At 45.6% G+C, this 27,414-nt stretch overlaps 2 protein-coding genes and 1 long non-coding RNA gene across 4 annotated transcripts; 2 read left to right on the forward strand and 1 right to left on the reverse strand.

The window, feature by feature from the left end:
• On the reverse strand, positions 1–13,503 carry LOC137588008 (CDP-diacylglycerol--glycerol-3-phosphate 3-phosphatidyltransferase, mitochondrial). Of its 2 annotated transcripts, XR_011034003.1 has the most exons (12): positions 13,352–13,503; positions 10,742–10,952; positions 10,115–10,192; positions 8,020–8,119; positions 7,743–7,932; positions 7,079–7,257; positions 4,595–4,791; positions 3,653–3,944; positions 2,633–2,781; positions 2,333–2,455; positions 1,922–2,094; positions 1–744 (listed from the first exon to the last, which is right to left on the reverse strand). XR_011034003.1 is itself a non-coding variant. In XM_068304702.1 (11 exons), exons 1-10 carry the CDS (start codon positions 13,465–13,467, stop codon positions 2,336–2,338), a joined length of 1,632 nt encoding a protein of 543 aa, XP_068160803.1. In that variant the 5' UTR covers positions 13,468–13,503; the 3' UTR covers positions 1–744; positions 2,333–2,335. The 2 variants fall into 2 exon arrangements, 1 of the variants encoding a protein (XP_068160803.1); XM_068304702.1 differs by lacking the exon at positions 1,922–2,094.
• Positions 10,980–11,422, forward strand: LOC137588012 (uncharacterized). The gene is made up of 2 exons (XR_011034005.1): positions 10,980–11,134; positions 11,247–11,422. It is a non-coding gene; the product is annotated as an uncharacterized lncRNA (long non-coding RNA).
• A 2,816-nt stretch (positions 13,504–16,319) lies between the features above and the next one.
• socs3b (suppressor of cytokine signaling 3b) lies at positions 16,320–19,904 on the forward strand. Its single transcript, XM_068305575.1, has 3 exons — positions 16,320–16,540; positions 17,208–17,553; positions 17,651–19,904. The coding sequence occupies exons 2-3, from the start codon at positions 17,425–17,427 to the stop codon at positions 18,206–18,208; spliced, it is 687 nt and encodes a 228-aa protein (XP_068161676.1). The 5' UTR covers positions 16,320–16,540; positions 17,208–17,424; the 3' UTR covers positions 18,209–19,904.
• Positions 19,905–27,414: the final 7,510 nt, after the last annotated feature.

The following is a 27,414-nucleotide window of genomic DNA, read 5'->3' on the forward strand; positions in this document are numbered from 1 at the left end:
ATGCGTTTCCTTCCAGCTCGTCACGGATCTGTTCGCACCTCAGGTTAAACTGTTACCGCTGCTGACAGACGAAAGCAAACGAAGCCAAGCAGGAAGATTCTATCCAGGAAGAGACGTCATTTTTACCAGAATTCGTTCTGGGCCAACACCTCAGCAGAACTTGGATTAAACAGACGGGGTTGCAAATAGAACAACTGCCTGTTCTTTATTTAGTCTGTTTAGTGACACGAAAATCCTCTTTTTGGCTTCCTGTCCCTTTCAAAAGTCTTTATAAGTTAACACAACAAAAATCACGTTTCACGTCTTTAAAAGTCAAATCTTTACTTGGCAGGTAACAGTACGGGTGAGTTAGTCTCCAGCTGAGGTAAAGCTCTTCACATTTGTTCACATTTGTTCTTCATCTCATTCAGTCTGTTTCTGTACGTCAACACTGTAGAAAACTAAAAAATAAATGTCTTCACACACAATGTCTTGGAATATCGGACCTGAACGAACCACAGAACCTGGAAATGAAAAGACGACGTTTCGACTCTGGATGACCCACATCTGACACATCCGTGTGTGTGTTTTGGAGTCACTTCCTGTCACGTCCTGACGTGGGTCACATCCGAGTCGGAGCTGAAGACTCCCGGCATGGCGGTGAAAGTCGAGTGTGTCCGGCCGTCCCGTCTGCAGCAGCCTGCCGTCCCACCAGTGGGACCTTCATCCTCTGGACCAGAGGGAACCGAAGCCACCTGCCTCCAGCTGAAAACACAAACGGGTTCAGTTTTAATCAGAATCCTAAAAAGAAAAGGATCTCTCTATTCTAAATTTGTGAAAAGATGGAGGAGCCTTTGGTTTTTAGTCATCTAGATGTGAACGGGACCGTTGACATCAGCTGACAATCTGTCCCGAGTCCGTTTGGACCTGATCTAACCTGTTGTCTCTGGTGTTGGATCAGCCAATGGGGGCTTTATCCTTTTAACTGTAGAACTATTATCGGAAGCAGCGGCTTGTTTTTTTTTCCACCAGCAGATAAAAAGATGAGAGATTAAGAAAACAGATTGTTGACAGATTAAAAACATGTGATGGTGAACAAACTGTTTGTTTAGTAGCCAGAAATAACCTGAGCGGGAACAGAATGAGATAGAACTTTGTTTGTGATGCAAAATCGTTGGATCTAAACCAATCCAAAGAAAGACTTCGGGGAAATCCAAAAAAAAGAACCAAAAACAAACAGAACCAATCAGTCGGAACCTAAGAATCAATTAGAGAGAAACTAAGGACAGTGATACTTCTGTCTTTTGTCATGTGGCTCTTTGGGAATCTACCAGTCCTTTGAGGAACCGTGAGCTCACAATAATTGCACTCATTCTGCAAAGATTTATCGGTGCTTCTAATCAGCGCTAACACTTAAGGGTTCATCTTTGGACCAGAACACCAGCGATGTCAGAAGGCATTCTAAACTAGCACAAGGACCAGAAGTTTCTGATTGTGTTCGGATCGTCTGAAGAGGACCAGCCTGCAGACTCACGACCGTAGCCCGGTTCCGTCAGACGATCCAGGTGTTTCCTCCTGGCAGCGTTCCACTCAGCCCATTTCTCTCTTAACACTGAAGTACCGCCTATTTACTGTCATTCACGTTGTCACACTTCCTGTTCTGAGAAACGACAGAATCATCGTGTCTCCGCCTCTATCTCCTGCTGCGATCTGACTCCTCCCACCACGCCTCAGTGTCTCTGCCTCTATCTTCTGTGATATATTAACAGACAGAACGCAGGCCGGTGGAGATGTGTATCCACATTCCGGTACTGAGGGAACGGGTGCTCAGCAGTGATGGTTTTGTTGCCACTAGGGGGCAGCAGTACAAAATACCAACACAATACATACACCATATACTGTCTTTGCCTAAACTTGCTCACAAATACATCCAGAAACGTACGTGTTGCTCCTGACGTCATGCTTCTGCCCGGCTCATGAATTCAGGTCTGTTTCAACCTCCATAAACTTTTATTCTGAGGCAGCCGTGTTTGTCGGGTTGACAGCGTTCCCGCCCCCCCTCAGGGCACAACGATGATGAGAGCAGTGAAAGCCAGCCAGTATGTAACGCTGAAACTGTAAACACCAGAACAATGTGCTGAAAGACATTTCATAGGGACGAGAGGAATCCAGCCTCCGGTCTTGTCGGGTTTCTAAACGCTTATTTCACATTTTAATTACTAAACGGAAAGATTTGTGCCTCATAACTGATCCTGGTTCGCTCTTCTCTTGGCTTCTATCCAGTGGATATGTATCTAAACACAAGTTGTATGGAGAAAAAAAAAAGTGTGTTTCATGTGCAGGTCTCGTGTACCGTTCAGAAGAAGTTCTTGATGAGGGGCGTGAGCAGCTTCACCCACAACTGGACGTGACGGTCGGGCTGCTCGAATGTGGAGCTGGACACCTCAGTGGACCTCTGGTACAGCATCTCCTGCTCCTGAGAGTTTAAAACACACACACACACACACACACACACACACACACACACACACACACACACACACACACACACACACACACACACACACACACACACACACACGTGTGTGTTATTCAGAAGTGACACACACTCATTCATCATCCTTTGCGGTCACAGGGAAAAAGAAGTGCAAACCTCCTGCAGCTGGTTCTGCAGTTCCTTGTTCTTCGTCACGATGGCAATTTGGGCCTCCAGGTCACGGTGAACTGAGCGGTAACCGAAGTTAGGGGAGCCAATTAGAGTGAGGCAAGGCCGATCCTGCCCCTGGAGGTAATACCACAGACCTGGAGGAGAGGAAAAGCAGAGTAAGCCGGTCGGGAGGGAATGCTACAGAAAGCAGCTTCCAGCAGGGATTTCTGCAGCCCAGACCACATCTAAAAGAGAACACATGTAGAAATCCCCAGAGAGGATCCAAAACCCCAAAAGAACGAGAGTGTGAGTGAACATCCTCGGCCCGAGGCTACGGCAGGATGACTGTACAAGTCCTCTGCTCGCACGATAAATACCGCCGCAACCACAAGAACAGCAGAAGAGCACGACTGGAGATGTTCGTAGCTGGATTCTCTCCACGTTCAAGGTGTGGATGTCAACACGTCTGCAGAACGTGAGCGGCGAACGATTTAACTCGATTCCAGACAAAGGGAGTCAAACACACCCGGGACGCCTCGCTTAAGAGGGAACACAAAGGCTGCTTCCACCGCACTCGCCTTAAAGAGGCAGCATGTAGCCCAACGCTAACGCAGCAGCACGTTTCGGGAAACACTAACTATATCCAACGAATGCTAATGATAAGTTAAACAAGGCTAAAAGCAACACGGCTGCAGCTGCCAAATGCAGGAAGGACAGAAAAAATAATCAATGAATGCAGAAATTAATAGGCTTCTTATATCTCTATCCCATCATTAGGGCACGAGAACGTTAGTGTATTCCACTCAATCAATACGCGGCTTAAAATCATTCCTATGCTGTGAGATTTAGCCTCATTCTTTCTGCTGGAAATCCAGCTGTGTCCAACAAACGGGGGAGATTCCAATAAATTTAAAATGTACTTTAAAGCAGTGCTTTTTTATATTTTAATTACAATACATGCACGGTTTTAATAGTTGCATCTGATGGAGAAACAAAAACAACAAAATGCATTCACGCTTTTCCTACCTTTGGCGTGGAAGGTCCACCGCGCCCTGTGGTACTCGTGCAGGTGAACCCTCTCCTGCTGCCCCAGCTGGCACACCTGACTGTAGAACTGCTTGGCAATCTGGATGTAGGCTGCAGGGATCGCCCCGGCGATGCCCTTGGCTCCGAAGAACCCGTTGACCTCCGGGGAGGCGGTGAGGATGCGGTACCCGGCTCCAGAGCCGAGCACCAGCCGCATGTACGCCTGGGTCAGGTTGAAGTAACCCGACGTCAGAAACACGGTGGAGTCCGGCCCGGCGTCCGTCAGCAGGCGCTGGAGGGGGGGGGCGGGAGGAAAGACTTCAAGTTAAAGTGGTTGCTATGCAACCCTGCTGATCTGCTATTAAGACTTTATTACTGCTGAAAACAAAGGGTTTATTATACAGCTGAGGAACATTAGACCAAATGACTATTAATAATAAATTAATTGTTCTTCCTCGTTTTCGCTCGGGTTTCATTTCCTGCTGTTAATGAATTCATTTATGAGTCGGAACGTCTTCCTCTGTGGTCAGACGCTGGCCTCACGTTATCGCCGCTAGAATTATTCACTTAAACAATCAGAAGAGAGAGTCTATAAACGTCCGTGTCTACCTTTCAGGTGCAGTGGTGCAACCAATCAAATTACTGGATTGGATCCGACGGCTTTATGCATGCTTTCATGTTTGAGTTAGTCGTTTAATCTGATGTTCATTGTACTGCATTTATTCCCATCTGTGACCATTAAACCCAGAATAAATATTTATTCAGAATTTATCAGTCACATTTTTATATTTTATGAGTCACATGTTTAAACATCCCATAATGACTGTACAGAGCTTTCATCCAGTGACAATCATGATTTAGAGGCACTAAAGACTCTTTTATACGCTTCTTAACCAATCAGAAGTGGTAACAGAGATCACATGATCAGGCGTGGGTCCTCACTTGTGTGACCTGCTCGTCCACCTGGATCCCCAGAGGTTTCATCTGGACCAGAGGGAACACCCAGGTGTCCTCCTCTTCCTCGCTCATCCCTTCTTCTTCGGTGTCTGACTGGCTCAGCAGCTGCTGCCTCACGAGGGCGGCGTCCATCACCTCGGCGATCCGCCTCCTCGCCATCGCCGAGAACTCCTGCCTGTCACCTGGAAACCAGAAGTGAGTGAATTTCAGGCCTGATGAAGAGAAGCAGACTCGTCTTAACGCTCCGCTCTGACTGTTCTATCACTTTATTCGGTGACTTAGAGACAGAAAAACATTGATGGTGAAGGACGGAATCATTCCGATGAACTTGTCACCTGGAGAATCAGCTTTATTGATATGGACTATTGATCTGAGGCAGTCAGGACAGACGTATTTCTGCTCCTCCTTTGCCTTAATTCAGGGGTGTCAAACTCATTTTCACCGAGGGCAACATCAGCATAAAGGCTGTCCTCAAAGGGCCAGATGTAACTAATAAATGTAACTAAATGTAACTCAGTGTAATATAAAACAAATGTAACTACTTAATGTTAAATAACTCTGAATTTATTACTTATTCAAGTTTAAAACATTACAGTTGCACAGAAATAATTTGTTTCTCTGTTATAACAAAAATCCTTTTAATTTATCAGGTTATTAAACCCACAGAACTCCATCAATCAAGGATCAAACTATCCAAGAGAATAAAGAAAAATAACATCAAACACAAGTTAGGACATTAACTTTGTTCAAAATGTTTTTGTCAACGTTAAAATGGGCTGAACTACTGCATTGTGGGAAAGAAAAAGCCTAACAAAATGACAAAGATAAAGATGAATAAAAAAGACAAGGAACAGGAAGAAAAAGGAGGAAAACAATGACATGCGGTGAAAGTGTTCGTTGGTGAAATGTGTCAAACACACCTTTAACTTTCAACTGCTCTGCGTTCCAGCTATGCTTTAACACCTCCACAAAAAAAAAAATTAAGAAATAAAAGCATGGGAACCTTTGCAGGCATGTGAATGAACTGTCACGTTGTCTGAAGAGCGTCTATAAATAACTTCTATTGTTATGAAGGGAATCTACTTCCTGTTGACAAACGGAGCCGCAGCATACCTGCTTTTTGTGTCTGTGACCAAAAATATTTAACGTAGAAAAATGATCTGGTCTTGGGTCAGTCTTCATATTTATTTTCTCCGTTGAAAACTGTTTCAGGTCAGTCTCCTGAACTGTTTCAGGTCAGAAAACTGATCTGAAACAGTTCAGAACAGTGATGAAGATCTGAAACACAGAGTTCCCACGAAGCTACCAGGAAGTCCAAACATCATGATCTCTTTGATTGGGATGAAAAACTCTCTCCGTGCCAACTGACAGTAACAATCGGTGACGTCAGCAGACGTTCACCGCCTCGGGCTTAGAGTAAGAAACTAATCCAACAGATATGAGGGCTGATAATTACCCATGAATCCTCTCACTGATGTAATCACGCTCGCATCGGTTATGCAACACATGAAAACGCCGCCTCCACCCGGTCCAAGTAACTCTACCCCCTCGATGTGACAGGTCCAGCTGGACATGGCTAGTAGGCTAACACTGAGCTAACACACACACACACACACACACACACACAGCTAATGAACTGTGTAAACTGTAAACAAAACAACAACATCCTGACACGTGTGTGTGTGTGTGTGTGTGTGTGTGTGTGTGTGTGTGTGTGTGTGTGTGTGTGTGTGTGTGTGTGTGTCAGGGAGCATCCTGGGATAATTACAAGTCTCCATCGTCAGCCTCACTAATGTCTTTCATTAGAGCTCCTCCACTGTGTGTGTGTGTGTGTGTGTGTGTGTGTGTGTGTGTGTATGTGTGTGTGTGTGTGTGTGTGTGTGTGTGTTCGTTCCCACTTCATATCATCTTCCAGCAACGTTGTGACATCACAACTCTATTCCTGGTGTTCGTTACCACGGCGGTCCAGTCCTGCAGACATGATGTCATTCATCCCTCAAACTAACATCCTGTGCTCCAGTTACGGACACAGTATGAGTACGTAGTTCTCAGTCAGTGTGTGTGTGTGTGTGTGTGTGTGTGTGTGTGTGTGTGTGTGTGTGTGTGTGTGTGTGTGTGTGTGTCCAAAGAAAGAAAACTCTGACAATTTCACATCCGCCTGCATGGCTAGTCGACCACAAGAGCTTTCTCCATCTTTCTCACTGTACACCACCCCCCAACACACACATACACACACACACACACACTCTCCGAACATTTCCTCGCCTGTCTGAGCTTTCAAGCTCCATTAACAAAATCCATCGGCTCCTCTTGCTGAAAACGCTGCTGGTGCCACCATAGCGCGGCATGAAGTGAAACACGCTGGAGGGTAAACATGTGTCTTTGTACACACACACACACACACACACACACACACACACACACACACACACACACACACAAACACACACACACACGGCGGTTCTCTACCTTTATACGGGTGCACACTGCCCTCCTGCAGGGCGACGGAGTCGTCGGGCTGCAGCTGCAGGGAAATGTCTCCGACGGCCTCCACCAGGTCGGTGAAGAAGTCGGCCAGCTCGCCGCAGTCCTCCAGCAACACGTAGCGGTCCTGTCTGTTGGTGAAGTACGAGTCGCTCAGGTTAGCCCTGCAAATACAGAGGGAGGGTGTTTAAAACAGAGGGAGAACAGAGCACCAGGAGTTCAGCTCTGACTGATCAAACTCCACACATACAAGAAAGACGATGTCAGATTGACGCGTGACAATCGTGATGGATTAACTTCCTGTTTTGATTTCAAATTTCACTTCAGGACAGGCTTCAAACATGAGGGGACTTCACCCGGCTGAACGAGTCGGAGTGTTGTAATATCTCAAGTATCCTTCCAGAGAAGGAAGTGGGATGTTTTTCCATGTAATCCACTTGTCTGATTTGTACGCTTCTCTTTTTTGCTGCAGCTTTGTGGCCTTGATGGAAACCATAGCGACCTGGTAATGCGCTCATTTCGAGTAAACGGTGAGAACGTTTCCCACGCATGTCGACGGGGGAGTTATTGAGCAAACATGAAGCAACATGGGATTAAGAACGGCGAGAGCAGACGGAGGACTTGTCAACTCGGGGGTCGAAGGTCATACCCGCTAATGATGATACTGTTGTCAAACAGGTAGACCTTGATGTGCTGGAGCCCGATGGTTTCGTTGAAGCGCTGGGGGACGAGTAGCCTCAGGAGACCCCTCAGGTCGGGGGTGTGATACAGAGACACCCGCATCTGAGACGTGAAGCGCTGCAGCAGCGGCAGCAGCATGGTTCTGGAGTTCACCCGCCCTGCACACGAGAACCAAGCCACACGCCATCGAGGCGATGAGCGCCGCTCGCTGCCCCAAACAGCTCTCAAAGGAAAAGGACGCCTACCTCGCGAACCGCGGGTGAAGTCCAGCAGGATGGAGACTCTGAGGTTGGGAACGCGGCCGTCTTCCTGCGAGCGCTGCAAGGCTTCCATCATGCAGTCGACCTGCAAAAGCAAATATTAATCTAACGCTTCGGTACCAGTGTTGACGGACGTTCCATCAAAATCAGTTCAACAGAGCCAACAAAATTATTTCACATTCTAAACGATTCCTCCGTAACTTCCCTGTCAAGGCCGTCCCACAATACAACACGCCTATCCCGATGACGTGAAGCTAACGCGGCTAATTCAACCTCCAGCTGCCTGCCTGAAGCCGGGATGATACCTCACAGAGGTCCAGTCAGAAATGGTTTTGCATATTATGTGCTCAAGTTAAACATGCATCAGTCTAATTCTTATTAATTACGTATGGATTATTGATTAATCAAGCAAACATTGATCAAACAATAGCATCCTCTTGCCATCATCTTGAACGCGATCCGTTTCCAGGCCGACAGGAAACGGCTGCTCGTCAGATGAAACCGCAGGTAGGGAGCAGAGAGGCGTCTGCCCATCGTCTCCACCTGATACCGAACGGAGGAACGCTTTCATCACACGTCACTCCAGAGCCCGTTTTCATGCCGGTAAAACGCTGCTTCTTTCCAGTAGAGAGCTCTTAGGGGAAGTCTGCGCTGCCGACACCGTGAGCTCTGCTCCGCAGAGAAATCTGATCATGGGATGGAACTCTGAAGTACAATGAAGAGTGATTCATCATTTCAAATCGGCAGGATTTACTCACTATGATCTCAAACTAAGAGGGCCTCTCTAAACCTCTCTTTACTGCGAGTCTCAAACGACTCCTCCTGATTGGTTCATCAGCCGAGCTGCTGAGTCAAAATTTAAGGTGAAAATTGATGATCAAAATAAAGATATACTACTTCTCTACTTCTCTCTCCATTCACCAGTCAACTCGCTCGCCCAACCCTTCTGTCTACAGCCTTGGGGGGGGGGGGGGCGGGGGCAGCTCACACTCAAACCTGACTCACCCCTCTTCCCTGTCCGCCCCATCGTTTGAACGAGGGGTTTAATGGGTTCACTGGGATGGGGTTATTTCCATATTTCTGTTAACACTAAAACAAATCTGACCCAAAACACGTCCTCCAACAACTAAAATAACTTTCCAACAACTAAAGAGTTCTTCATCTGAATTCACCTGAAAAAAATGCAGCAGAACCAAATGTCTCCTTCATGCCACACATTCTTTTTTTCTTTTTCTTTTTGTCAAAAGGAGCCTTTCTGGTCGACTCAATCTGACCAAAGGCAGATCTCAGTGCACAGCCTCTAAGCTGTAAAATCATCTGTACAGGTTGTGCTATAAAGACAAGCGTGGCTGTCCTGAGATGTTCTCACGATCCCTGCGCCTGTGTATCCACTCCACACAGGTGACGCTCTTAGCATCGGTTAAATACTTTGCTAGTCTGTCAGTAGATCCAAATCTGAAGATAAAATCCTACCTACAGATTAAATTAATCGAAATTCACATTTTAGTGACGGGGGATTCAGTTCTGAGAAAACCTGGCTGAGAACAAATGCCTCATGAACTCACCGGTTCTCATTGACTCACATTTCTAGTAATCCATCATCCTGTGAGGTCACAAACGCTGCCAGCAGCCTCCGCTGAGTTAAATCTTCATGTAATCAAGTATGTTTAATTTGTCTCTGTCATTTTCTGTAATTCTGCTTCTCTTACAGGTCGAAAAGGCATGAAAAACAGCTGAATGCGAGCGCCGGTCCAGACTGTGGTTAGTTCTTGGTTAGTGTTTTCATGCACGGAAAGCCTAGCGAGAAGAATAACAGGCTATTGCATGCCAACACTGGTCTCCTTATTCCCATAAGCCCTTGCATTTCGGGGTCATTCCTTGTAGTTGGTCTGGAGTGCGCTTTCATTCTGAGGAAAAACCACACTGTGGTTCTCTTGGAAGACAGCGCTGACTCACATTTTCTGGGATGTCTGACCAGTTCTTTGGCCCGCATCAGTGTTTGGGTGTCATTGTTCTCACCTGCCTCAAAACTAAAAACATAAAATCTTAAATTCTCACACACAGTCGCCGCTTTTCTCACCAGCTGCTGCTCCAGATGACCCGTTCCCAGATACAAGGAGGCCATCACCACTCGCCTCTTTGCAGTCTTGATGCGTGCCTGGAGAAAAAAAAGAGAAGCTGGCGGTGAGTTTGTGCGAGCGGACGTGGGTGAGAAGCATCTGCTTACATCATATTGAGATATGATTAAGTGGGAGTGAAGCGCAGACATCCAGTCGGTCAGGAACACAAACAAACTGATGACATCTCCATCAGTGGTCTACCAATAAAAACTGTTTCCATACGGACACGGATTCAAAAAGCAGAAGCTGATTATTCCCTCAATGGCTGCCAGTGACGTCGATGACGTTTATTACGTTTTTCAACGGGGAGGGCTGGGGTCTCGTCAGCAAAAATCAGGCTTCTAATCATGGAAGTTAGCGTCATGACGATTGATCCAGTTCTTTTTTGAGAATCAATTCTGTTTCTCAAGCAGACTGAACTGTCTGACGACACACAGATGGAACAATTCAGAGAGGAACATCGGTCTGACCTTCGCCCACAACGGGACACAGCTGAGAAACGACTCCTAAAAATGTCACAAAGATGATCTGCTTCATTTTCATTCCGTCACACTGAACTGAACGTTTGTTTTCAGACAGACGCTGACCTTTATGGCCTGGTAGAACTGGTCCGGTGAGCTGAGAATGTGAATGTGGCTTCCTGGCACCCGGAACGCAGGCGAGTGATCCGCCATCCATTGGAAGTGGGAGAAGAGGCCGTCCGTGCTCTGAGCTCCGACTGACCCCGCGGGCCGGAACACACGCTGGGGGGCTGGGTCAGTTTCCGCCAAGAGGGGAGCCAGAAGCAGCACCGAGGACCTGGAGGAGACATCGTGTTCATTTCACATCATATCGACGTTCTTCAAGCGTGACAAAGCTTTGGTTTAACTGGAGAGAAATGGGCTAAAAAAAAAAGTGATTTTCCAGACTTCAGCTGACATGAAGGGTTAACAGACAGAGTCACCGCCTGAGGAGTTTTCACAAGTACTCAGTCTCTACAGGTGGGTTTTCGGAATACTGTAATTTGCCTTCACAGACAAAATGAACCAGTTGTGCTTTGCGTTGCGGGAAACAACCGTTGTGCTGATGGGTTGCTTTCGTCTCGTCTTACAGCAACAAGCGGGTTCTCAAGTGTCAGATGTCAGAGTTTTCTGACAGCACATGAACACATCGTAGAGTCACGTGTCCAGAGTGGGAGCGACACCTCACCACCAGCCGGAGATATTTATAGGTGCATTAAATTTAACGTGGATTATTGTCATCAACAATTAAACGGATTATGCAAAGTTGATGGTTTGATCAAGGTTTTCTCATCCTTTACTGAACATTCACAAAACTAAACTGTCTTTTATCTACAATGAAAATAATGTGTCATATGTCCTGAAGGACGCAGATCCTACAGTGTGACTAGTTGTTCTTTGTCTCACTATTCACCCAAACAACCACATTGAATAAAGAGGTGGAGAGAAGACTGTGACCCTCAAGGGAGAACTGTTTGAGGTGGTTTGACTGAATTCCTGTGTAGAAACTGTGATCTAATTTTATCTAGAACACAAACACAATCATATTTTTTCATGTGACTGTTTGGTGTTTGACCCACAAAAAAAGAACAAAAGTGCATCAAAGTAGAAAACACAGCTGAGGGCTTCTTTCCCGGATAGAAGGGACGTCCCCACCGTTGGTATCTGGGGCTGATCATGAACATTTATGTTTATAGATACTACATCAATAAAATCCAGACAACTTCCTCATATCCATTCAAAGTTTGCCAATTATATTTTACAATGGTGCAAAATACAAACTTTATCACCTCCAACACTCTGATTTGTAACCATATAATGAAATGGAGCTCTCAGGTAACCCTTCAGATTTTTGTTACTCACACACACACACACTGTGTGTGTGCCTGCTTTTAAATTCAGGACAGAGGTGAGCGATAAAAAAATCAACTTTGACCTAAAATCAACAGGGTGAAGACTCAAGGTGGACGTGGTGGAGATAAGCGGAATGAGTGCTCATAATCAGAGTCATTTAAATATTAAACATGACATTCAACTAAAGATATTAACAGTGAAGAACATCAATAAAAGGATGTTTATTCTGTGATTTCCCCAAGAATTTGGGAGGAAGCATTCGGGATCGTGTTTTTATCTTCTTTGAGTTCACGACAGAATTCTGTCTGACAGGAAATAAAACGGAATACCTCTCGAGTCTGCATCGTCCCTGTTATGTTTTCCTCCTCCTGTCTCTATACAAGTACTGTACAGTAACTCCATATACGCTGCTGCCAGCAGACACAACAGGAGCAAAGTGACGTATATGAGCGATTCAGAATCCACATGTTTCTAAAGTTAGTTCATCAGTCTGAGTCTACTGGCAACATTCTGAGATCCTAAAGACAAACATGGGCGATCCACCTAGTTGCTGTCACTATGTTTGCTGTCACGGCTTGTGATTATTACATGTTATTGTTACAGGGTGAGGTAAACACGAGTTTCTTCAATTACAACCAGTCAAATCGTCTGCTGTAATCATTAATGCCAACGATGAGTCATAACAACAAGTAATTCTACAGGTTTTTTTTTTTTTTAAAAGATCCAGAGCATGCCCTGTAATTTAGCCCCAGGTAATCAGTGTTCACCTGCGTGTAAAGTCAGAGCCCACAATTCACATGAAGGGAGGCTGGCTGCAGTGGGAATAGAGCTCAGGATCAAAACAAACATGGAATATCTTAGGATCCGTTTCATGAAATGAAGCCTCCAATATAAAATGATCAAACTCATCATTAGCATTACTTTTATTTTATTTTTTTATTTTTTTAAAAAAGACTTGTGGGGAGGCGCAGTAAAGGTGGTTGAACTGGTGCCTTTGAACGCGATATGTCACATTACATAACAACTGTCAAGATCATGACGTATCGTCCTTCAAAGCTGGAAGCGATCACTTCCCCTAAATGTTAGCCGCTATTTGCTAAACTGACAGCCTCGGCATGTGCCGGTAAAAGCATATTTACTTTAATATATGTCTGGATTTCCATCTAAAGTAATATGTGAACCTAAAACACGCTCAATTTCGGTGGCTAAATGCTAACAGGGGGGTAAAAGCGGAATTAGCGGTGACAACATTAGCATGTCTTTGGGATACGGGCTAGCATGATGGCTCCGATTCTCGGTTTTATCGTCATTCCGGTGTCTCTCTGTGAACGCGGTGTGTCTCACCCTCCTCCCCTGTCCCGGGCCCGGAGAAGGCGGTCGGAAAGTCGGTTGAAAATCCCGGCGATGGCCGGTGAGTACACAGACTGCACTATCCTCCGCCAGGACATGGAAGCCGCCATTGCTGCTGCAGCGAGGTTTTGAATGAACTTTATTGACACGAGCCAGAGTTCACAGACAAGGAAGATAAAAGCCGCAAACAGTATACCGATTCTAATATACAAGATAAATAAAGGAAATAAACTATGTTTTGTGTGTTTAAAATATATGTTTTCTATTTTTTTTCTAGTTTACTAACTCATCAACTTTTTCTGTTACGACTTACTGGTCAAATTCATCCATTAAAAAAAAGATAATGACACAGTTAACTTCATAATCAGCCAGTTCCTTTTAATTAAAATGAATTCTAATGTAAACTTCAGATACTTTGATTAAAAATGGCTGCTATCAGTGTTAAACAGAGTAACAAACGCTCATAAATTAGAAAGCACTCAGGAGCCCAAGGCTCTGCCAAGGCAGCTCGGTTTGCTGTTTTACATTTAAATGTGATAATCCCTCATGACATGACTCCTTTATCACATCATTATAAGTCTAACAGGGATTCAAGAAAACATTTCACTACTTGTGTTGTTTTTCAAATCGATAAAAGTTGCATCAAATTCATCACAAATTTTTTATCTTAAAATCTATCATTGATATTTATCTCACAATTTTCCATTGCTTTTATTGATTCAAACTTTTAAAATGCATTATCCCTGAAGACAGAACAAATCTTAAAATGCTCCCTATGTGAACGGGGGAAAAAAGTTCCAATTACAGAATATGACTAATGGGAGTGAGTAGTTCCTCATTTATAAATAGATGCCTTTGAAATGCCTGGTTACACTTGGTCTAATCTATGAAAGGTGTCACTGCAGCTGTCACCTCAGGTATGCAGTCATGTGATTCGCACAGTAGTAGAATGTATTAGAGTGTTCCTCCCAAACTACCTATCAGTCCTACTTAGCAGAACAGGATTTAAAACCCACTAGTTAAAGGGTGGTAATAATGTTGGTGGCATGCATTGGTTATTAATAATTAAAATGAATGCTGTTGCTGTTGGCAGCAGTTACCAGTTCAAGACCCACGTGGTTTAAAAGTATGGGGTGTTGAGAAGTGCCAGTTCACCTCCTGAGCACTGCTGAGGTGCCTTTGAACAAGGCATCCACCCCCACAAGTTGCTAGTTATCCTTCTTGCTCATCATCCTCTTAATTAGTATACTTAAGGCCCCTTGTGTGTGTGTTTGTTTGTGCTCGGGCCTGTATGTGTGTGTGTGTGTGTGTGTGTGTGTGTGTGTGTGTGTGTGTGTGTGTGTGTGTGTGGTTTTATAAAAGTGGAAAAACTAAATTCCCTACAGTATATAGTATATTAAATTAAAATAAAAAAGTTTAAAAGGTTTGAATAAACACATAAAAAGGTACCCTTTTTTATGTGTTTATTTTATTAAAACGATCCTGTTCCTGATTCTCCTGTTCACGTATTCATTTATTCATATACTTTTACTTTACTTTTTTAAAACATGCTGCAGTTTTTATTGCCCTACATTTGCTGTACAGATTACTTTCAGAGTATTTGTTAGTGGAGTAACTTGTAAACCTTTAATGGACATATAAAATGAAGAGTGTTTTTAATATCACACAACTGTACTACTAATAATAACATCAATGCTTCCATCATAAGTTATTTATTAAAGCTCATCTGACCAGACAAGAATTAAAATCTGCTCACACACAAATAAACCAGTTCTAGTAAGTAAACTATAATACAGTACAATGACAATACTGTATGTAATATTAAGAACTGTCAGTGCTGGAATCTCGGTGCATTTTAGTTATTAAACGCATACTTGTGATTTTTAACATAACAGCTCTTCTTTTCTGGAGCACTTAAGGTCAGGACCAGCAGCAGAGTAGCGTACGACAGCTGGATGTTGCTCAAGAGCACTTACAGTAAGTCAGATGCTTCCTGACACGACGCAAACGTTTGAGGCTCTTTATCGTCAAACATTAGCCAGCTCATAGTAGATGCAAGTTAACCATCTATCAAGCTGTCAAGAAAGCCTGATCTGAAAGTGAATATTCTGAGGTGAGGCTTCATTTATTTATTGCTCTAGTTATAGCAGAAGAACACACAAAATTCATATACATGGATATATGGTTAATATAGGTATAAGTTGCATACAGAGCACCATCCATCACATCAGACTACATTATAGGTAGAGGTAGTCGTGCAGGATGTGTTGCTTTTAGAGATACTTTTAAATTTTTGTGCATTATTTAAATACTTCTATTTTAAGCTTCAAATCATACAGATAAGAAGAAAATAGCTTCATCCCATTGTATTTGACACAAAAACCTCATAAAACATAAATTAATAAAAAATAAATAAATAAAATGACTATAATCTGAGACAAAAACGTTATCAGGTGAGGTGTAAAGCCCTTAAATAAAGGATATAACACGTCTACCCTGGAATATATCCAAGTTAAATATTTTGTATTTAATATAGATAACACGAAAAAGTCCAGTGGTGAATATTTTGCGTGTATCCCATCATTTCATCCTCATACTTTGGACTCGGATGTTTCGGTGTTGCACAAGCCGCAGCTCTTGCTCTGCGGCGGACGGATGATAATTTAACAAGATGATAATTTAGCGCATGTCGAGCTTTGAACCGCTTCACCTTGTCAAGAAGGGAACCCACCAGTACCAGGAAACAGCCCAGCAAAGGTCACGTTGATTATTTATTGGCAATCTTCCAGAAGAGAGAGAGAGAGAGAGAGAGAGAGCGAGCACTTGCGTCTGTTCTTTTACGCGCGGCCGTGCGGGGCGTGCGTGGCGTGCGCGCAGGATCGTGCGTGTGTTTACTGGAAGGAGCTCTGAACGGAGGAGGCGGAGCCTTACGAACATCGGCTTTACTCATTGGGAACAACCTCCAATAACCTTCGTCCACACTGGGACAGGATCTCTCCGGCGCGGCCGCCACATTCCTCCGCTCAGACCCGAACCCCACACGCGTTCTAGACACTTTTTTTTTTTCTTTTTTGGATTTTAATGCCTGAATTAATAATTTTTCTAGCACTACTCTCGGGTAGTTTGCATATCCTCTCCTCTGGCGACGAGCGGCTGCGGCGCTGGGTTGAACATATCCGCAAGGTAAGTTCCAGCGAATCCGGAGCGCGTCCGATCCGAGCCGGATGGAAGGACAGAAAAAGATGCGGGTCGCGGTGCGTCGTTCCGGTTATTTGGAGATGTTCGGGATGTTTTGGTGCAGCGCAGCCCGGATTTGGATGCAAATTAATTTATCGAATTGTTTTCGCGCAAAAGCGAATCCCCGGTCCGACTCTTTTTTTTTTTCTTTTTTTTTTTTTTAAACGGTGATTCTAATTATCCATCCAGCAGAGGATCGGAGCGCAGCCAGCCCCAGACGGGACACCCTTTTAGCCAAGAGTGAAACCGGAGAATGGGGCCTCTGTGTCGCCGGCCTGAAAGAGGGGAGGGGGAAAAAGGGGGGGAAAGCGCGCCGGTGACCCCGTTTCTGAAATCCCTTGTTGCGGTGCGCACGATCGAAGACAATTGAAAGAAATCAGGATCCAGTTTCTGTCTGGCTGCACGATGCAGCAGCTGCTGCAAGATTCGGTTCGAGTAAAGAGAAGCTGCATGTCCCCCCCACCCCCCCGTGAAAACGTTTGTCACAGCCGCCATAACTGCATGAATGGGGGATAAAGCTGAGCTCCAGTGCGTCCATGTTGGTGCCTGATTTTGCAGCTACATATCACATATGGCTAATCTGTGCCCCCCCCCCCACCTTTTCCCTCCCCAGCTGTGTTTAGGTGCTCTCTCCCAGCCCCTCTCTGGATGCATCGGACTCCTCTCCCCCGGGGCCCTGGACCCGGTGTGTGACCCTGCCACCCTCACCCCATTCCCCCTCTCTTTCTTCCCCTTCTGCCCCCAACTCCTTCCCGCTTGCCCAACTCGACGCTCCCGTTCAGGGCCCCCTGCCTCCCATCAAGCGGCCAGAGGCAGGGGGCCATGGCGCCATGGTAACCTTCAACGGACGCACCCCCCTCGCCATGAGCAACGTGACCCCTACGGAAGGCAGGGTCCAGGGGTCGAACTTTACCCCACATCATTACAAGCCCTTTAGCTCTCATGCGCACTACCAGCAGGTGAGTGTCACCTGGGCGGAGGTGTGTGTGTGTGTGTGTGTGTGCTCGCTGTCGTCTCATGCTAACAGACAGTGTGTGTGTTTTCCATCTTCCTCAGGTGATGTGTGCATTCCGTAAGCTACAGGAGAGCGGGTTTTACTGGGGGGCCGTTGGGGGCCGGGAAGCCAGCTCCAGGCTGCGCTCCGAGCCGCCGGGCACCTTCCTGATCCGCGACTCCTCGGACCACCACCACTTCTTCACCCTCTCTGTCCAAACGGCTCGAGGAACCAAGAACCTGCGCATCCACAGCGAGGGGGGCGGCTTCTTCTTACAGCCGGACCCCCAGAACACCCAAGAGCTCCCGCAGTTCGATTGCGTGCTGAAACTCATAGCGCACTACATGGGCAAGGGGCCGGATGCTGGGAGGAGCAGAGACGGGGCGTGCGGGGGCAATTCAGGGGAGGCAGAAATGAAGGGACGCAGCGTCTACCTGATCCACACCGGTGGAGAGAGGATCCCCTTGGAATTACGACGCCCCCTCTTGACTTCTCTCTCGTCCCTGAAGCACTTGTGCAGGAGGACCCTGAACAACCGAGGCCTGGGGGGGTCGGAGGGAGCCGAGCAGCTCCCGCACACGCTCAGAGACTTCCTGGAGGAGTACGACGCTCCTATATGACTGACTGTGGACAATGGGGTGGGGTGGTGGGGGGGGCGGTTAGTCTTAGATGCCAACATGAGGTCCAGAATCCGCCGATCCCAGCTCAACACTGATAGACAACATCTACCTGAAGTCTCTGGGATGAGGAGTGCGGTTTACCTCGTCCAGTTTTTTGTTTTTTTAACTTTTTTGCAAAGACTGACCACTAGCGCCGGTGGGCAGATGAGTGCTAGAGGTCAGAGGTCAATTTTTCCTATCAGCGATTCTGACGCAGAGCAGAGCCTCGCAGAAGATTAACCCGATTGGTAGATATTAACACACGCGACGCCATCCGTGCGAGAGCCTCCATCAATTCGTTCAGTGTGTTTTGAAATGATAGGCAGGAAAGATGTGTGTGTGTGTGAGGTGGGGGGGTGGGGGGGTTGGAGTCAGAAAAAAGCAAAGTCCGAACCAGGGGCCCATTGCAGAGAATGTTCACTTTTTTGTTTGTCTGTGTGTGTGTTAGTGTGTGTTGTGGTGGCGCACACATTTCCATTGCTGCTTCCCGCAAGTGTTGCCTCATAGAGGGGGGGTGGGTGGGAGCGAGGAGGCCATGCACACACACACACATACAGACAAAACACACACACACACACACACAGGTATGGACCCTCATGTAGGATTAGCTGAGAGAAAAAGGCTCCATATCTTTTTTTCTCCCTCTCTACACATTCCCTGAAAAAGGACCCCCACCCCCGCCCCCACCGCCTAGTTTTTTTGAGTTACATCTTTGACAGTGACAGAACGCAGACTTCTTCTGCCGAGACAAAAGCTTGTGACTGAGACAAAAGGTTTGGCACCCCACCAAAGAAAACAGCAGAACTTATTTTTACCCCGACCAGAGCGACATTGTCGAGCTCTTTGGGGGATCGACAACCACGACCAACCTAGAGAAATATGGTGGTGGTGGTGGAGGGGGGGGTGAATAAGGAGAATGGGATTAGGAAGAGGAAACTATACAGGAGGGGGTCCATGGGGGGAGGAGACATACTGGTATACAGCTAAACACAAACACCACGTGATGGATGGATGTCCCAGAGTCGGAGGAAATGGAGCTCCTAAATAGATTGGTCCCGTGTGGGGAAGGAAGATTTCGTCTTAATTCTCTTCTTTTGCATTATCATCTCAAACTTCTTCTTTTTTTTTAACGTCGGTGTGCGAGCGTCTCCGTTCATGAAGGAGATAAGAGAGGAGGACAACTTTCTCCTCCAGCTGATCTTCCACCTTTACCTCTGAAGCCGGCATTTGGGTTTGTCTGTCTGAATGTCAAGGGGAACGCAAGACTTCCTGAAAACAAAAAGCCTTTTTTTGTAAAAACACAACACAAGATTGCGGTGATTTGATCCAAACGGCTTCGCGGAGCGCCGGTGTCCATGTCGGACTCTGAACGTTTCGGTGATGTTCGTTTTCGGATCGGATCCCCGGTGTTTATTTTCTACACCAACAGCGAGTTTTGTACATGTGTGGCAGCAGCGGGACACGCGTGTGCAAATGATTTGTCTTTTATAAAGACTCCTGCAGAAGGCTGGCCACTAGTCTGGCATAATACAAGCTGTAATACCTGAAACAACAAAGCATTACAAAAAAAATAAATGAAAAGGAACGTTGCACATATTTATATTTCTAAAATATTTCAATAATTTATATTAAAGAGCACTATTTTTACAAAAGTCAACGCCTTGGCCCCCGTGTGTTCCTTCACTGTGTGTGTGTGTGTGTGTGTGTGTTCCAACCGACGAGAGCCGAACGAGGAGGAGCCGCCAGGAAGATGCACCTCCAGCGGCGGGTTCAAACGACTACCGCCTGCTTGTCTGCAGAGCATTGTGGGTAAATTCCATAGGTGTCAGAGAACATGTGAAGAGGCGGGGTCACGGCTACACATTTGTACACAGCACGCTGTAACAAAGGGATTCCCAGAAGCACTCAGTTGTGTTAACATCATGCACACACACACACACACACTTTGACACAGCAGTTACTGTGTAGAAAGCTGACTTTGGGCTGGACTAACTGGAAAGGCATGCAGCAGGGTTTTATACATCCTGCCCAAGGGGCTGAGTGAGGATGGTGTCCTCCAGTGTGTGTGTGTGTGTGTGTGTGTGTGTGAGGTCAAATAGGTTAAAGGGTGCACATGCAGGAGATTTATGGTGGCCTGTGGTTTTAGTGTGCAGCCAATACAGAGTGTGTGTGTGTGTGTGCGTCGATTGCTTTAGGTAAAATTGAGCACGAGGCGAGTTTCTCCATTTCTCTCTCTCTCTCACACACACACACACATACACACACACACACAGTTCTCATTCCCTGCATACCTAGTGTTCTGTCTGAGGCTGGCTTTCAGGAAATGAGGCACTTTAATTGAGTTGACTTTTTACGGCTTGACTGCTGATAGTGTGTGTGTGTGTGTATGAGAAAGTGTGAGTGAGGTGTCTTTGTGCAAGTGTGTGTGTGTGTGTGTGTGTGTGACAGAGAGAGAGAGAGAGAGAGAGAGAGAGACAAGTTCCACGTAGAGATAATAGAATTTGTACAAAAGCCACCTCTGGGTGACGGACATGAAGTTGACGCTGAAGGACAAACATGATGTGAAACTAGATTTTTTTGAAATATAATCATCCAACATTTTTCAACAGTCATTGAAAATTAAGTTTCTTAGCAAAATACACCATTAGTCCGATGTTTGCATCCATAAAATCAAGTAAAACACTGATCAAATATACCTTTAACAAAATGTGTGCAGGTGCTGCAGGTCCAGATCCAGCTTCTGCTTCCTGAGTCTGTCTGCAGCTGCCTCCTTTACATCCCACCAGAGATTTATGATTCCACTCAGGCGACTCTAGAATGAAGCAGAACTTCTTCTGGAACCAGGTATCGGTGGATCCACTTGGGATCTTCATCTTTCTGGAACATCCAATGAAGTTCAAGCTTCATCTTCTTCACACATGCAGACATTTTCCTCAAGGATTCCTGATTCTTGATGGAATCCATCCGACCCGCTACTGGTTGCAGGTTTTTAGTGGACCAGGAAGTAAAGCAGCGTCAGCTTCATTCTTCCTCCTCCAGACATACCGCTGCTCCAGAGTCCCCAGGAGGTTCTGTTTGGTTTTATGTCTCTACTGAACAGCATCCCAGACCTTCTGGGTTCTGATCTAGATGGTTCTGACTTCCCTGGTTCTATCTGGGCCAGCAGTGGGGATGGTGTTGGTTCAGGCGTGGAGCCTGGATGAACAGGTTGGCTCAACATGTGTCTCTGATGAGGGACGATGTTCAGTTTCTGTGTTAAACGGTGGAAACAAACTGAAGGTCTCTGATGTTCAACTTGTGGCAAACACACACACACACACACACACACACACACACACACACACACACACACACACACACACACACACACACACACACACATCTGGATCTGAGGCTGCCACAGACCTCTGAGGAAGTGCCAAGTGAGGATAATGGTTAACAACTGTTTTTACAGCTTACCTCAGAACAGGTAATTACAATGATTCAAAAACTCACCACCGTGATTCCTTATTTTACGATGACACTCAAAGGAAAAAATGTGTGTATGCGCGTGCGTGTTGGTGTGACACTGCTCCCTCATGAGAGAAGGGTAATTATGGATTGGATTGACGCACTTCACAGGACAAACAGAGACGACTGAGCCTCCTTCCCAAAATCCAACCAGAATAATCCAGTTTTACACACAAACACACACATTGTCTAAATAAGCCAGCTCATCTCTGGATGACTCATTGTGTGTTAGCAGGGGCTGGAATATTTTCCTGTATCCTTCTCTGCTCGTGTGAGTCTCACACACACTCACAGAAAGTCTTTCCACCGTGATTCATTTTTTCGGGTAATGACTTACTGTGTCCAGCTCCACAGTTGTCAACAGAGCGCCGGGCCAAGCACAACACGTGATTTTTCTCCCCCAGCAATCAAAACATTCACACCAAAAAAACAAAAAAAAGAAAAAGAAAAAACTTTGGGCGTCGACTTTGTGTTTTAACGCAACAAGGAGAAACTGAGCGAAAGTGAGAGAAGTGACGTCACACTTGATTAGAATGTGTTTATTTTTTTCCTGGTTTCATATTTTTGGAGGGAAGGAGCTGGAAAAAGAAAAAAAAAACAAAAAACCAAAAACTGAAGGGGGTTCGGAGTATGCCCTGAACGCGCTGCGCGCTGCGCGCTTCCAGGAAGGCTTTTTGTTGGCTGATCGGCGCTTATAGGAAAGACGTGAGGTTGGCCCATCAGCTCCAGTATTGTCACAGCCGCTTCTGATAAAGTCAGACCAGCTTCCAGGAAACCAGAGATTTACCCTCCAGCATTCCATCATTCCTTCACCATCAGCGCGGAGGGAGAAAACGGGAGGGAACAGGAGGGGTATAGCCGGGACACGGATCAATAAAAAACATATGGGAAGTATGCAGATAGTAAAACGCATTGGACATGCATGTGTGTGTGTGTGTGTGTGTGTGTGTGTATGCATGTGTGGAGCTCATACACACACATTCAAACCGCAATATTTTCTCTAATCTGACTCCCCCCCACCCACCCCCCCACATTCACCAACCCCCTCATTTTCACTGAAATCATCTCTGAAATGGGTTTTCCAGTAACACCTGGTTCGCTCAGGCTGTTTTCTGGCTTTAGGAACAAAGAAAACAACTCCGGATGACCTGAAAAGCACAAAACAGGTTGTAGGACGTGCTTCAGCACACACTGTCGCATTGTTTTGCCCAGAAGCTACTTTAAATTTTTTCTTTCTTTTTAAAAAAAAATTTTTTTTTTTAACCTTCCATTCACAGCTGTGGGAAACGTAGAGACGCTCAGATGCCAAATGGCTTACTGTAACGACATGGACTCCGACCAAACCCTCTCCAACACTCTCAGGTGTCACTGCGCGCCCTCAGCCAGCAAACAGGCCTGCACAATATTTGACCTTGAAACTTAAGCAGGCGTGCACGCGCAAAGGGTTGTACGAGCACGAGCACGCGCATTTGTAGTGCGTAAATGTTCGTGAATGAAAGGGAACACCTAAACTCAACCCCTAGCCAACTCATGTCCATATGGAATGATGGAAGAATGAAGGGATCCCATTTCCGCGGCTCTTCTCTGACTCTCACCTGTGTTTACCTGAAGCCTACGTCACCACGGAACAGCTGTGGAAAGTGTGTGTGTGTGTGTGTGTGTGGCGTGTCGGTCAGTAAATAGATGACTGGCATCAAAGAGAGCTTTTTACAGCCGCGTGCCTTTATCAATACGATCCGATTATCGCTTCTGTATCCGATAAATCATTACCTCTGGTTCGACACTTACGGTTAATCTGAGTCAGATAAAACTGTTTTTGAATGAAGTTAAATAAGGTGACCAAAACAACTTCATGGGTAATGTTTGAAAATATAACAGTGTGTGTGTGTGTGTGTGTGTGTGTGTGATGTGCGTGTGTGCGCGCGCACCGAACAGTAAAGCGGTATCTGGATACACGAACCAATCAGAGAGCCGTTCAGACACAGAGCCCCCCAAGTACCGCTGGTTTATAGGGCTCAGCTTCAGAGAAGTCACATGACTTCCCAGTGTGTGTTTGTCTGTGTGTGTGTGTGTGTGTGTGTGTGTGTGTGTGTGTGTGTGTGTGTGTGTGTGTGTGTGTGTGTGTGTGTGTGTGTGTGTGTGTGTGTGTGTGTGTGTGAGAGAGAGAGAGAGAGAGAGAGCAGTGGGCAATGTGGGAAAGAAGGTTGAAGAGGAGGAGGAGTGAGAAGAAGGTCAGGAGGGTGAAAGAATGAGTGAATTGAAGGTAAATGAATGGAGATGAAATGAAAGGTGGAGGAGAGACAGAGAGGGAGTGGGAGTATACTATAATTAGAGCACAAAATGAGAAAGAGAAGAGTAGATGAAACCATTCTAACCCCACTTCCTCACCCTGACCTCATCCCCCACCACGTTGGATAAATTGGACAAATTCAACCACTTTTAATAAATTTTTGACTATTTTCTCCACTTATGCTTTTATGACGACATCATTTATAGCACACATTAGTGTCTGGATGTTAAAGTGCACATGAATTACAGGGAGTTTGAGCACTCAAGGCATTCTAAACCCCTTTGTGTCTCTGCAGCAGTTTTCTGCTGACCGTAACCCACATGTGCGTCCCGGTCCAGACTTGACGGTGGAACCGTCGGTGGAGGCGAACCACGCCGCTTTGCAAATGTCATCTCCCTTGGATGGTTTCCACGGAAAACCGGGTGGAGACAGAAGATGATATGTGTGTTATGTGTGATGACAGGACATCTTGGTTCTTAAAGACAACAGTGATCCTGCCAGTTTCATGACGGAAGAACCCGTTTTCCCGTTTCCACACAACAATCCCCTCATTGTGTAAAAAGTTACAAGTCACACCATGACTAGCAATCTATGTGCGACGCTAATGTAGGCATGTCTGTCCTACTTTAATGGTTGCCATGCCAACGCTGACTTGGTTTTGGATGTTGCATACAAAGGACAGAGTGTGTATTCCTGTCTATTTTACATATCCAAACATTGTTTTCCGATTTTATCTGCAAGAATCTTTGATTTCTGACACTTTCAGGTAAAGAACCAGAACCAGAACCCTTCAGCCCGCTAACGTGAACCCGTAGCGGAGTCATGTTTTTGCACTGCGGGAGGAAGCACCAGAGGGATCCCGTCCAAGCACCACACAGAAAAGCCCAACGTTGTGTTTTGAACCAGAACCCTGTTGGTGTGAGGCGGCGGCGCCAGACCAAAAAAAAAAAAAAAATCTGTTGGATCCTTTGGGTTGAATCCCTTTCAAAATGTGAAAACAGGCAGAGAGGCCCCCCCATTCTGTTTGGAGATAAACTAAACCAAGGGCCTCCTCTGTATGTGTGTGTGTGTGTGTGTGTGTGTGTGTGTGTGTGTGTGTGTGTGTGTGTGTGTGTGTGTGTGTGTGTGTGTGTGTGTGTTTGTGTGAAGTAAAGTATGTCCACATGGCCCATGACATGTGAAAAAGGGGGGGGGGGTTGCAATATGAAATGTGAAACAGATGTGTTTTTTTTAATTTCTCAGGCACTGATGACACCTTTACCCAGGGTATTGGTGAGCATGTGTGTGTGTGTGTGTGTGTGTGTGTGTGTGTGTGATTATGTCAAAGGGAAGGCTTCCCATAAACACCTGTTTTGTTCCGGTTAATCGCTTTCGTCACGGTGAAGAAATGATGGTCTCGGTGAAGGAGGGCAGAGGAGAAGCGGAGTGACTGAGATTGGGGGGTGGATGGGGGTGAGGGGTGGGGGGTGGCTTCACCTCTTCTCTGCTGCTCCTCGGTGAAAGAGAAGAGCTCATGTGGGATGAACACATTCGTTTATTCATTTGGCCCCGTCTATTTTCAGCCCAGCGGGTTTATGGTTATTGGAAAGGCGTTGCCGTCTCGCTCCTTCCCAGAAGGAGTCAATATTTCTCCCTCTCCTTCATTTCTCCCTCTCTGCCTCTTTTTTTTCTTTCCTCTAATTCAATATTTTCTCCCAAACGCCTCTCTCTTTGCCGTCCTTCCAGGCCTAGGAATGCTGGGAGAAACAAAAACAGGACTAAAACACACACACACACGCACACACAGACAAAAAGAGTGAGGTTACCGAACGGAGCGCAGAAACAGGAATCCTGGAAGAACTCCTGCTTGAAGCGTCCCCCCCCCCCCCCCTCCATCTCTGTCTTGCTCACAAATGCATCTTTATCTCTCTCCATTCACAGCTCTTGTGGGGCTCTCGAGACCGACTGTGGCCTTTTTACGATGCTGATGTTTGCTAATGACTTTTAATGACGACTTGTTATGGCCCATAAAGCCCGGCTCTGTTACCGGCAGCATCAGCTTTAACTACAGGACGGTGCGGTCCTGATAACACACACTGGGACGCTTATCGAGTGATTAAAATCAGACAAGACAGCAGGAGCACGCATGCGAAGTGGGAAATGTGTCAGGCGTGGAGGGGAGGGAGATGGTGCTTGTGATGTGGGTCAGGAAGAAAAGGTGTGGGAGTGGGGGAAAGGGAGGGGTGGCTCATTTTATAATAGTGCATAGAGAGTAATCTCTGTCCACACATGATCTATTCCAACCTCCAAATATGAGGCATGAGGGAACTGGAGCTAGAGGATGGGCCTGGATATTACCGGCTTAGTGTGTGTGTGTGTGTGTGTGTGTGTGTGTATGTGTGTGTGTGTGTGTGTGTGTGTATGCCCTACAGTAGTAGATGTAAACTATAATGGCACTCAATGGAGCACACACCTCCACCGAGGGCAAACAAACCCTGTTAAATTAATTAAACAATAATTTAATACCAACAAGGCACATTTGGAGTGGACCCCCCACACACACACACCACCACCACCACCCACAACTTCAATTGAAATCCAATCAGCACTCTCTGTCCTACAGGCGGGTGAATGCTTTGCAACACTGAGGTAGAATTAGCTTTACAGCTCAGCGCATGGATAAAGGTCAAGCCAAAGGCGGGTCCGTGACCCCCGAAGAATTTAGGGGTGTCACAGTTATTTCAGTGCATGACCACAACATGGTGTCAGCATATCATAAACATCACGCACATCACACACGGATCCGCCCTCCTCAGTGAAGAGGATTTACTCAGAACGTGAGGTGTGTTCCAGTTCCACATGAAACAGAATTCTGGTTGGAGAACCACATGTGAATGTCTTTATGTTGATGTTTAATGTGTTTATTTTATTGGTTTGTTTTATTTTTCTATATTTTGGGATTACATTAGAATTCTATGAATATGTTCAAAACTTAAAAGATTAAAAGATGTTTTAATTTCTGTTATTTTCTGTCTAAATCCTTTAGTATTGGCATTGCTTTAAATAAACTGTTGAATTGATCACAGCAGTAAATCTCCTAATTAATTAATTGATTAAAGATTTAAAGAAATGATAGATTCATCTGTTTTAGACAAAATAAAATAATGGCCCATACTGCAATGATCTGACCGTTGTATTATTCTTTTCATCTGGGATTTTATTTCTTTATTAGTTTACTTGGCTGAGAGTTTTTAAATTAATTCACTTATTTTTGGTTATTAATTCAGTTGATCACAAAACCACAATTAGAAACTGCTGCCTTATGATTTATTAACTTTAAAATTAATAAAATACGAGAAAATAAATTCAGTTGTCTGTTGTAATGACT

The sequence above is a fragment of the Antennarius striatus genome, chromosome 21, assembly GCF_040054535.1.
Source record: "Antennarius striatus isolate MH-2024 chromosome 21, ASM4005453v1, whole genome shotgun sequence".
NCBI lineage: Eukaryota > Metazoa > Chordata > Actinopteri > Lophiiformes > Antennariidae > Antennarius > Antennarius striatus.